We start from the raw sequence: 12,850 nt of genomic DNA on the forward strand, positions 1-12,850 counted from the left end.
GTGTGTAATGGTGATATTGATTCCTTCTTCCCATGTGTATAACCTTACATTTATCATTGTTAAACCTCATCTGCCACCTTTCAGCCCAAGTTTCCAACTTATCCAGATCCATCTGTAGCAGAATACTATCTTCTCTTGTATTAACTGCTTTACATAGTTTTGTATCATCTGCAAATATCGATATTTTACTGTGTAAACCTTCTACCAGATCATTAATGAATATGTTGAAGAGAACAGGTCCCAATACTGACCCCTGCGGTACCCCACAGTAGTAGTTATATACGCGTGTTGTTTCCTTTTTCTGGGTGGTCCCTGTAGCTGGTGATGTTACAGACTGTGGTGTAGGAAACATATTCTAGGTATTACTATAGTCTCGTCTATTGTCTTCCAGTTATCCATTATAGTAAATCCAGTTTAACCAGTCTAATGGTCCCAGTAATCCCCTGCACTGGCTGTTATGACCCTGTCTGCTCCTGTGTATTCAGGGGCCCAATCTGGGGGCTCTGTGTATACATATAACACCTTGGTAGATCTGCGGTCTGAACATCTGCTTATCGGACCAGACATCACCGGCTGATTATGGGACAAGTTCTCGCAGGTCGTTATGGTGCAGAGTGAAGTCTATACCTGCCGGGGACTAGTCCTGTTCAGCAAACAAGAGGTTAATCCCAGCTGCTGGGGGTCTGCACCTTTTGATGGTAAACCCCTTTAATCAGAGGCATGTAATCTGTGTTGTGCTTGGTGTGGTTCTGAGTGGCCTCTTGGCATTGTCACCCTGGAATATAAGTGAAGCCCCCCTCACTGTCGGCCTGTCTTTGCAGGAATGTTCTGTTCGGCCCCCCTGGACGTCCTCATCCTCCTGGATGGCTCCAGTAGTGTTGGGAAGGGCGGCTTTGAGCGCTCTAAGCACTTTGCACTGAAGTTTTGTGACACTTTGGACATCAGCGCTGACCGGGTAAGTAGCTCTTAAAGGGACGGTAAAAGCTATTTTGTCTTGTGCTTTGCAAGCTATTGCTCCCACCTTTCTGCTCTCCAAGCTGGAACGAGGCGGAGTGGACGGGATCAATGTGCAATCAATGTAGTGAAAAGTTCTGAAACTTTCTACCAGACTCTGTGTTTCAGCTCTGCTTGCTGTTTATGAACCTCACTGAGAGAGGAGGGTCTGTCTGGTCCCTGCACCGATACACGTCCCCGCACCGATACACGTCCCTGCACCGATACACGTCCCTGCACCGATACACGTCCCCGCACCGATACACGTCCCCGCACCGATACATGTCCCTGCACCGATACATGTCCCTGCACCGATACACGTCCCCGCACCGATACACGTCCCTGCACCGATACATGTCCCCGCACCGATACACGTCCCCGCACCGATACACGTCCCTGCACCGATACACGTCCCTGCACCGATACACGTCCCTGCACCGATACACGTCCTTGCACCGATACACGTCCCTGCACCGATACACGTCCCTGCACCGATACACGTCCCTGCACCGATACACGTCCCTGCACCGATACACGTCCCTGCACCGATACACGTCCCCGCACCGATACACGTCCCCGCACCGATACACGTCCCCGCACCGATACACGTCCCCGCACCGATACACGTCCCCGCACCGATACACGTCCCCGCACCGATACACGTCCCCGCACCGATACACGTCCCCGCACCGACACACGTCCCCGCACCGATACAAGTCCCCGCACCGATACACGTCCCCGCACCGATACACGTCCCCGCACCGATACACGTCCCCGCACCGATACACGTCCCCGCACCGATACACGTCCCCGCACCGATACACGTCCCCGCACCGATACACGTCCCCGCACCGATACACGTCCCCGCACCGATACACGTCCCCGCACCGATACACGTCCCCGCACCGATACAAGTCCCCGTACCGATACACGTCCCCGCACCGATACACGTCCCTGCACCGATACACGTCCCCGCACCGATACACGTCCCCGCACCGATACACGTCCCCGCACCGATACACGTCCCTGCACCGATACACGTCCCCGCACCGATACACGTCCCCGCACCGATACACGTCCCTGCACCGATACACGTCCTTGCACCGATACACGTCCCTGCACCGATACACGTCCCTGCACCGATACAAGTCCCTGCACCGATACACGTCCCTGCACCGATACACGTCCCCGCACCGATACACGTCCCCGCACCGATACACGTCCCCGCACCGATACAAGTCCCCGCACCGATACACGTCCCCGCACCGATACACGTCCCTGCACCGATACACGTCCCCGCACCGACACACGTCCCCGCACCGACACACGTCCCCGCACCGATACACGTCCCTGCACCGATACACGTCCCCGCACCGATACACGTCCCCGCACCGATACACGTCCCCGCACCGATACACGTCCCCGCACCGATACACGTCCCCGCACCGATACACGTCCCCGCACCGATACACGTCCCCGCACCGACACACGTCCCCGCACCGATACAAGTCCCCGCACCGATACACGTCCCCGCACCGATACACGTCCCCGCACCGATACACGTCCCCGCACCGATACACGTCCCCGCACCGATACACGTCCCCGCACCGATACACGTCCCCGCACCGATACAAGTCCCCGCACCGATACACGTCCCCGCACCGATACACGTCCCCGCACCGATACACGTCCCCGCACCGATAGACGTCCCCGCACCGATAGACGTCCCCGCACCGATAGACGTCCCCGCACCGATAGACGTCCCCGCACCGATAGACGTCCCCGCACCGATAGACGTCCCCGCACCGATAGACGTCCCCGCACCGATAGACGTCCCCGCACCGATAGACGTCCCCGCACCGATAGACGTCCCCGCACCGATAGACGTCCCCGCACCGATACACGTCCCCGCACCGATACAAGTCCCCGCACCGATACACGTCCCCGCACCGATACACGTCCCCGCACCGATACACGTCCCCGCACCGATACACGTCCCCTCACCGATACACGTCCCCGCTTGATGTCATTTGTTATCATTGATTTTCCTTAATAAAAATTTATCTGATTAAAAATGACAGCAAGCAGAGATTTTGAGACTGATGAGAGAATCCATCAGATACCAGGTGAAATCCGCGGAGATTCCTTTCTGCAGTAATTAGACCATTTAATAAACCAGGAGCGGCCCTGGAAAACTCCGCGCTGCATTTTGACCATTTTCAAGATCTCTGCTTGTTGTTGGTGAATGAGAATTTTCACATTGTTCTTATCCAGTTGCTGAAATCCCTTTTTTTATGCAATTTTGAGTTGGTGAAATTAGTGGTAGTTTCTTAGCGGAGGCATCCTGAGAACATTTATATACGGATTTGACATTTGGGCTCGTTTTTAGTCGCAGGTTATAGTCGCTGATGATACGAGTCGTCGTTTGCGGATATTACAGCGGAGCGACGGAGAATTCACATTCCTGCTGAAATCGGGGGACGCGGAGGATTAGACGTCGGTGGGGTCCAGTAATTACAGCGTATGGGGGGATTATACAGGCATGTGCTCCTCCTGGCACACGGCCACTGCACCCCCAGATGGGGGCAAATAAAAGCGATGGGGGCAAATGTGCAGGGTCAGTAACAGACTGGCCATCTTACTGATACTGACCCCCTGAAATAAAGGGGGCTTCCCCGTTTTGATCTGAGCCGACTGTCTGCCCCTCTGCAGGTGCGGCTGGGGGTCCTCCAGTACAGCTCCGCTCCGCAGGTTGAGCTCCGGCTGGACTCAGGATTAACTAGAGACGACATCAAAGAGAAAATCAAGGCTGTCGTGTTCAGGTAATGTCCATTATTGTCCGGGACGGAGGGAAATCCGAGCAATCTGGGCCCAAAGTGAGATGTTGGCCTGAAAATGGATTCTCTGCTGTTAAATCCATTCAGTGGCGGCTGCATTAGGACACGGCGGGGTCAGTGGCTCCGGCTCAGCCGCACGGTCTGTTGGAGTCCATCGTAGTCTGAAATCAGAGGCTCTGACTCCTCAGAGCTCAGACTGCTGTTCTGTTTCTTCTCCTTGCTTTACACAGAAGCTCTTCTCTATCAGAACACTGTGATCTGTGACTCCAGCTTAGCTGCATAGTCTGCTGGAGACAGAGGTGATCTGAAATTCTCCTACTAACCCTTCAGTTATTCGGATCTTCCATTCTTTACACTACAGCTCTTCTCTGTAAGGAAACTGCTCTGATCAGTGACTCCAGCCTGGCTGCATTGTCTATGGAAGTCTGAACTCCACCTCTTGTCTCATCAGATATTGCTATTTTGCTCCTCCTCCATGCTTTGCACTGCTGCTTTACATAGTAACATAGTAACATAGTTAGTAAGGCCGAAAAAAGACATTTGTCCATCCAGTTCAGCCTATATTCCATCATAATAAATCCCCAGATCTACGTCCTTCTACAGAACCTAATAATTGTATGATACAATATTGTTCTGCTCCAGGAAGACATCCAGGCCTCTCTTGAACCCCTCGACTGAGTTCGCCATCACCACCTCCTCAGGCAAGCAATTCCAGATTCTCACTGCCCTAACAGTAAAGAATCCTCTTCTATGTTGGTGGAAAAACCTTCTCTCCTCCAGACGCAAAGAATGCCCCCTTGTGCCTGTCACCTTCCTTGGTATAAACAGATCCTCAGCGAGATATTTGTATTGTCCCCTTATATACTTATACATGGTTATTAGATCGCCCCTCAGTCGTCTTTTTTCTAGACTAAATAATCCTAATTTCGCTAATCTATCTGGGTATTGTAGTTCTCCCATCCCCTTTATTAATTTTGTTGCCCTCCTTTGTACTCTCTCTAGTTCCATTATATCCTTCCTGAGCACCGGTGCCCAAAACTGGACACAGTACTCCATGTGCGGTCTAACTAGGGATTTGTACAGAGGCAGTATAATGCTCTCATCATGTGTATCCAGACCTCTTTTAATGCACCCCATGATCCTGTTTGCCTTGGCAGCTGCTGCCTGGTACTGGCTGCTCCAGGTAAGTTTATCATTAACTAGGATCCCCAAGTCCTTCTCCCTGTCAGATTTACCCAGTGGTTTCCCGTTCAGTGTGTAATGGTGATATTGATTCCCTCTTCCCATGTGTATAACCTTACATTTATCATTGTTAAACCTCATCTGCCACCTTTCAGCCCAAGTTTCCAACTTATCCAGATCCATCTGTAGCAGAATACTATCTTCTCTTGTATTAACTGCTTTACATAGTTTTGTATCATCTGCAAATATCGATATTTTACTGTGTAAACCTTCTACCAGATCATTAATGAATATGTTGAAGAGAACAGGTCCCAATACTGACCCCTGCGGTACCCCACTGGTCACAGCGACCCAGTTAGAGACTATACCATTTATAACCACCCTCTGCTTTCTATCACTAAGCCAGTTACTAACCCATTTACACACATTTTCCCCCAGACCAAGCATTCTCATTTTGTGTACCAACCTCTTGTGCGGCACGGTATCAAACGCTTTGGAAAAATCGAGATATACCACGTCCAATGACTCACCGTGGTCCAGTCTATAGCTTACCTCTTCATAAAAACTGATTAGATTGGTTTGACAGGAGCGATTTCTCATAAACCCATGCTGATATGGAGTTAAACAGTTATTCTCATTGAGATAATCCAGAATAACATCCCTCAGAAACCCTTCAAATATTTTACCAACAATAGAGGTTAGACTTACTGGCCTATAATTTCCAGGTTCACTTTTAGAGCCCTTTTTGAATATTGGCACCACATTTGCTATGCGCCAATCCTGCGGAACAGACCCTGTCTCTATAGAGTCACTAAAAATAAGAAATAATGGTTTATCTATTACATTACTTAGTTCTCTTAGTACTCGTGGGTGTATGCCATCCGGACCCGGAGATTTATCTATTTTAATCTTATTTAGCCGGTTTCGCACCTCTTCTTGGGTTAGATTGGTGACCCTTAATATAGGGTTTTCATTGTTTCTTGGGATTTCACCTAGCATTTCATTTTCCACCGTGAATACCGTGGAGAAGAAGGTGTTTAATATGTTAGCTTTTTCCTTGTCATCTACAACCATTCTTTCCTCACTATTTTTTAAGGGGCCTACATTTTCAGTTTTTATTCTTTTACTATTGATATAGTTGAAGAACAGTTTGGGATTAGTTTTACTCTCCTTAGCAATGTGCTTCTCTGTTTCCTTTTTGGCAGCTTTAATTAGTTTTTTAGATAAAGTATTTTTCTCCCTATAGTTTTTTAGAGCTTCAATGGTGCCATCCTGCTTTAGTAGTGCAAATGCTTTCTTTTTACTGTTAATTGCCTGTCTTACTTCTTTGTTTAGCCACATTGGGTTTTTCCTATTTCTAGTCCTTTTATTCCCACAAGGTATAAACCGCTTACACTGCCTATTTAGGATGTTCTTAAACATTTCCCATTTATTATCTGTATTCTCATTTCTGAGGATATTGTCCCAGTCTACCAGATTAAGGGCATCTCTAAGCTGTTCAAACTTTGCCTTCCTAAAGTTCAGTGTTTTTGTGACTCCCTGACAAGTCCCCCTAGTGAAAGACAGGTGAAACTGCACAATATTGTGGTCGCTATTTCCTAAATGCCCAACCACCTGCAGATTTGTTATTCTGTCAGGTCTATTAGATAGTATTAGGTCTAAAAGTGCTGCTCCTCTGGTTGGATTCTGCACCAATTGTGAAAGATAATTTTTCTTGGTTATTAGCAGAAACCTGTTGCCTTTATGGGTTTCACAGGTTTCTGTTTCCCAGTTAATATCCGGGTAGTTAAAGTCCCCCATAACCAGGACCTCATTATGGGTTGCAGCTTCATCTATCTGCTTTAGAAGTAGACTTTCCATGCTTTCTGTTATATTTGGGGGTTTGTAACAGACCCCAATGAGAATTTTGTTACCATTTTTCCCTCCATGAATTTCAACCCATATGGACTCGACATCCTCATTCCCTTCGCTAATATCCTCCCTTAAAGTGGACTTTAGACAAGACTTTACATAGAGACAAACCCCTCCTCCTCTCCGATTTTTACGATCCTTTCTAAACAGACTGTAACCCTGTAAGTTAACTGCCCAGTCATAGCTTTCATCTAACCATGTCTCGGTTATTCCCACTATGTCAAAGTTACCTGTAGATATTTCTGCTTCTAGTTCTTCCATCTTGTTTGTCAGGCTTCTGGCGTTTGCGAGCATGCAGTTTAGAGGATTTTGTTTTGTTCCAATCTCCTCACTTTGCTCCTCCTCCATGCTTTGCACGGCTGCTTTGCTCCTCCTCCATGCTTTGCTCTGCTGCTTTGCTCCTCCATGCTTTGGACTGCTGCTTTGCTCCTCCTCCATGCTTTGCACTGCTGCTTTGCTCCTCCTCCATTCTTTGCTCTGCTGCTTTGCTCCTCCTCCATGCTTTGCACTGCTGCTTTGCTCCTCCTCCATGCTTTGCACTGATGCTTTGCTCCTCCTCCATGCTTTGCACTGCTGCTTTGCTCCTTTTCCATGTTTTGCACTGCTGCTTTGCTCCTCCTCCATTCTTTGCTCTGCTGCTTTGCACCTCCTCCATGCTTGCACTGCTGCTTTGCTCCTCCTCCATGCTTTGTACGACTGCTTTGCTCCTCCTCCATGCTTGCACGGCTGCTTTGCTTCTCCTCCATGCTTTGTACGGCTGCTTTGCTCCTCCTCCATGCTTTGCACGGCTGCTTTGCTCCTTCTCCATACTTTGCACTGCTGCTTTGCTCCTCCTCCATACTTTGCACTGCTGCTTTGCTCCTCCTCCATACTTTGCACTGCTGCTTTGCTCCTCCTCCATACTTTGCACTGCTGCTTTGCTCCTCCTGCATGCTTTGCACTGCTGCTTTGCTCCTCCTGCATGCTTTGCACTGCTGCTTTGCTCCTCCTCCATGCTTTGCACAGCTGCTTTGCTCCTTCTCCATGCTTTGTACGGCTGCTTTGCTCCTCCTCCATGCTTTGCACGGCTGCTTTGCTCCTCCTCCATGCTTTGCACGGCTGCTTTGCTCCTCCTCCATGCTTTGCACGGCTGCTTTGCTCCTCCTCCATGCTTTGCACGGCTGCTTTGCTCCTCCTCCATGCTTTGCACGGCTGCTTTGCTCCTCCTCCATGCTTTGCACGGCTGCTTTGCTCCTCCTCCATGCTTTGCACGGCTGCTTTGCTCCTCCTCCATGCTTTGCACGGCTGCTTTGCTCCTCCTCCATGCTTTGCACGGCTGCTTTGCTCCTCCTCCATGCTTTGCACGGCTGCTTTGCTCCTCCTCCATGCTTTGCACGGCTGCTTTGCTCCTCCTCCATGCTTTGCACGGCTGCTTTGCTCCTCCTCCATGCTTTGCACGGCTGCTTTGCTCCTCCTCCATGCTTTGCACGGCTGCTTTGCTCCTCCTCCATGCTTTGCACTAATGCTTTGCTTGCTATGGTTTGACAAAGGGTAAAATACAGCAACAAAACAGATGGAGTGGTCGTCATGGTTCCTGGCTGCCGGCGTCACCCAGCTTTCCCAGATTCTCGGTGGGGTGACAACTCCTGGGAGCTGCCATATTGTCTCTCTTTCCAAGGGTTGCCTGCAGTCTCTCTTCTCTCCTAGAGGGGGCAGCACAGAGACCGGCCTGGCCCTGAAATATATTCTGCGGAAAGGTTTCCCGGGAGGTCGAGGCTCGGTGGTCCCCAGAGTGGTCGTCCTCCTCTCTGATGGGAAGTCGCAGGGGCAGCCCACCGTCCCGGCTCAGCACCTCAAGGAGCGAGGCGTCCGGGTGTTTACTGTCGGCGTAAAGTTTCCAAGGTCAGAGACATTTTTATTAAAGGGGCGGTGTCCGGACACCCAGAGTGAAGCTTCATTGCTGTATAATCAATTGCTTATCGCTGATTTACCCGCAGGTGGGCGGAGCTTCATTCCCTCGCCAGCGATCCCACCAATCAGAACGTCTTTTTTGCAGAACATGTGGATGACGCTGTGAACGGCCTGTGCAGCGCTCTGAGTAATGCAACATTGTGCAGCGCCGTCCCGGCAGGTAGAGAAAAGCTCTGCACTCGGTGCAGCACACAGGTCACGCCCGAGGAACATCAGGTCTTATCCTCCAGTCACCTCCAGAGCTGCTCTCTCCATTCTGCTGTTACATCGTGTCTTATCCTCCAGTCACCTCTAGAGCTGCGCTCACTATTCTGCTGTTACATTGTGTCTTATCCTCCAGTCACCTCCAGAGCTGCGCTCACTATTCTGCTGTTACATCGTGTCTTATCCCCCAGTCACCTCCAGAGCTGCAGTCACTATTCTGCTGTTACATCGTGTCTTATCCCCCAGTCACCTCCAGAGCTGCAGTCACTATTCTGCTGTTACATCGTGTCTTATCCCCCAGTCACCTCCAGAGCTGCGCTCACTATTCTGCTGTTACATCGTGTCTTATCCTCCAGTCACCTCTAGAGCTGCGCTCACTATTCTGCTGTTACACCCTGTCTTATCCTCCAGTCACCTCCAGAGCTGCGCTCACTATTCTGCTGTTACATCGTGTCTTATCCCCCAGTCACCTCCAGAGCTGCAGTCACTATTCTGCTGTTACATCGTGTCTTATCCTCCAGTCACCTCCAGAGCTGCACTCACTATTCTGCTGTTACATCGTGTCTTATCCCCCAGTCACCTCCAGAGCTGCGATCACTGTTCTGCTGTTACATCGTGTCTTATCCTACAGTCACCTCCAGAGCTGCGATCACTGTTCTGCTGTTACATCATGTCTTATCCTTCACAGCTGCACTCACTATTCTGCTGGTAACCATTTACACTATGTTCCAAATTATTATGCAGATGACATTTTTCTCGGATTTTCCTAAATGTTCGGAGCAAATGACAGTCAGTCTAATAAAAGTCATCACCCGTTAGATTATACATCGAATTTTATTGAAGAAACCTCCCAATGATAACAGTATAATCTCCAAAATGAATAAAATCCCACAATGCACTGCTCCACATTATTAGGCACAGTAGAATTTCTATACATTTGATATAAAGAACTGAAAAGTCTCATTTGTGGAATTTGCAGCATTAGGAGGTCACATTCTCTGAACAATAAAGCTATTTAACTCCTAAACCTCCTAACAGCCAAGTTACATGTAACATCGGAGCCTTCTGTGATTTCACCTTCACAATTCTCGCCTCCATTGAACTTGTGAGTTTTTGGAGAGTTTCTTCTTGTGTTTCTTCCCTCCCAGAGCCGCTGTTTTGATGTGAACGGCCTCCCACCCTCATAGATCTTTGGCTTGATGATTCTCCAAAGGTTCTCTATAGGGTTGAGGTCGAGGAAGATGGTGGCCGCACCATGAGTTTATCTCCTTTTATGCCCATAGCAGCCAATGACTCAGATTCTTTGCAGCATGAGATGGGGCATTGTCAGCATGAAGATGATTTTGCTCCTGGTTTCTGCTTTTAGACCATGGAAGAAAGTTGTCAGTCAGAAACTCTATATACTTTACAGAGGTAATTTTCACACCTTCAGGAACCTTAAAGCGTCCCACCAGCTGTTTCCCCGTGATTCCGGCCCAAAATGTGACTCCTCCACCTCCTTGCTGAAGTCGCAGCCTTGTTGGGACACGGTGGCCTCCACCAACCATGCATTACTCCATCCATCTGGACCATCCAGGGTTGCTCCACACTCATCAGTAAACAAGACTGTTTGAACATTAGTCTTCATGTAAGTCTGGGCCCACTGCAACCGTTTCTGCTTGTGAACACTGTTCAGGGGTGGCCGCATAGTAGGTTTATGCACCACAGCAAGACTGTGAAGGATCCTACACCTTGAGGTTCGAGGGACTTCAGAGGCACCAGCAGCTTCAAATATCTGTTTGTTGGTTTGTAATGACTTTTTAGCAACTGGTCTCTTAATCCGATGAACTTGCCTGGCAGAAACCTTCCTCATTATGCCTTTATCAGCACGAACTCGTCTGTGCTCAGATTCAGCCACAAATCTCTTAACAGTACGATGATCACGCTTAAGTTTTCGGGAAATATCTCATATTTTCATCCCTTGTCCAAGGCATTGCACTATTTGTTGCTTTTCAGCAGATAGATCCTTTTTCTTTCCCATGTTACTTAAAAACTGTGGCTGCTTAATAACGTGGAACATCATTTTAAGTAGTTTTCTTTTAATTAGAATCACCTGGAAAATTAATTATCACATGTGTTTAAGATTGATTTCAGTGATCCATTGAGCCCTGAGACACAATAACATCCACGAGTTTATTTGGAAAAACAAAAAAATTAAATCTTTGACACTTAAATTCAATTTGCATAATAATTTGGAACACAGTGTAAAATCAGTCCATGACTATAATGACTGGGGCGGCAGGCAGAGCAGCCTCTTAGGGCCCCGAGCACTTGGGCCCTTCTTCCCGTAGAGGTGAGCTGCCGTTAGTGATGGTGGTCGAGTGGTAGAATGACTGCAGCTCTGTGGGGGCAGGGAGGAGACTGCGGCAATGATGAGCTTTTCCAAGTCAGGACTGATAACGGGCCCCGTAGTCACTTTTTCCCCAATGCATCTGTCAGCAGGACGTGACATCGCCGGGTGTGAACGTGGTATCTCCGCCATACACCGAAGCCAGGCATACACCAGCAGGGAGCAGCAGAATTGTGAATGCTGCTCTGGATGTAAATCAGTGCTCCGTTTTCAGGTTGCGCGGTGCAGTCCTTTCCATGTGAGCGGAAGACCCTGGAAACGGTGAAGGAGCTGGCGGGGAACTACATGTGCTGGGGAGGAGCTGCCGGACCCCGTAACGTGTTCACAGGACACTGCCCGTTCTACAGGTGACTCCATACACACTGCCGGAGGTGGCAGACACGAGGGAGCAGCAGCGTTATACATGCTGCTAATGCTGCCAATAGTAGAACTACAACTCCCATCCTCCCCAGAGTTGAATCCGTGGAATACATAATTTCCCTCCTTTCTCCACAGCTGGAGACGCTTCTACAGCAGACACGAGGCTCGGTGCCACCGCGCTGTGTGCTCAGGTAACGCCTGCGGGGAGCTGTGTGCCCAGGTAACGCCTGTGCGGAGCTGTGTGCTCAGGTAAAGCCTGTGCGGAGTTGTGTGCCCAGGTAACGCCTGCGGGGAGCTGTGTGCCCAGCTAACGCCTGTGCGGAGCTGTGTGCTCAGGTAAAGCCTGTGCGGAGTTGTGTGCCCAGGTAACGCCTGCGGGGAGCTGTGTGCCCAGCTAACGCCTGTGCGGAGCTGTGTGCTCAGGTAACGCCTGTGCTGAGCTGTGTGCTCAGGTAATGCCTGTGCGGAGCAGTGTGCCCAGGTAAAGCCTGCGCGGAGCTGTGTGCCCAGGTAACGCCTGCGTGGGGCTGTGTGCCCAGGTAATGCCTGTGCGGAGCTGTGTGCCCAGGTAACGCTTGCGTGGGGCTGTGTGCCCAGGTAACGCTTGCGGGGAGCTGTGTGCTCAGGTAACGCCTGCGCGGAGCTGTGTGCCCAGGTAACGCCTGCGTGGAGCTGTGTGCTCAGGTAAAGCGTGCGTGGAGCTGTGTGCCCAGGTAACGCCTGCGCAGAGCTGTGTGCCCAGGTAACGCCTGCGTGGGGCTGTGTGCCCAGGTAATGCCTGTGCGGAGCTGTGTGCCCAGGTAACGCTTGCGTGGGGCTGTGTGCCCAGGTAATGCTTGCGGGGAGCTATGTGCTCAGGTAAAGCCTGCGCGGAGCTGTGTGCCCAGGTAACGCCTGCATGGGGCTGTGTGCCCAGGTAATGCCTGTGCGGAGCTGTGTGCCCAGGTAAAGCCTGCGCGGAGCTGTGTGCCCAGGTAACGCCTGCGTGGGGCTGTGTGCCCAGGTAATGCCTGTGCGGAGCTGT

At 50.2% G+C, this 12,850-nt stretch overlaps 1 protein-coding gene across 2 annotated transcripts in view; it reads left to right on the forward strand.

The window, feature by feature from the left end:
• The window catches only part of VWA2 (von Willebrand factor A domain containing 2), a 64,187-nt gene that overhangs the window by 37,810 nt on the left and 13,527 nt on the right, over positions 1-12,850 (forward strand). For both annotated transcript variants that reach the window (XM_069754357.1, XM_069754355.1), the window contains exons 4-9: positions 822-955; positions 3,706-3,815; positions 8,610-8,804; positions 8,900-9,033; positions 11,681-11,813; positions 11,962-12,017. In XM_069754357.1, the coding sequence (XP_069610458.1) occupies positions 822-955; positions 3,706-3,815; positions 8,610-8,804; positions 8,900-9,033; positions 11,681-11,813; positions 11,962-12,017 (762 nt within the window). The remainder of the gene's footprint in view (positions 1-821; positions 956-3,705; positions 3,816-8,609; positions 8,805-8,899; positions 9,034-11,680; positions 11,814-11,961; positions 12,018-12,850) is intronic.

Source organism: Ranitomeya imitator, chromosome 2, assembly GCF_032444005.1.
Source record: "Ranitomeya imitator isolate aRanImi1 chromosome 2, aRanImi1.pri, whole genome shotgun sequence".
NCBI classification, from domain to species: Eukaryota; Metazoa; Chordata; class Amphibia; order Anura; family Dendrobatidae; genus Ranitomeya; species Ranitomeya imitator.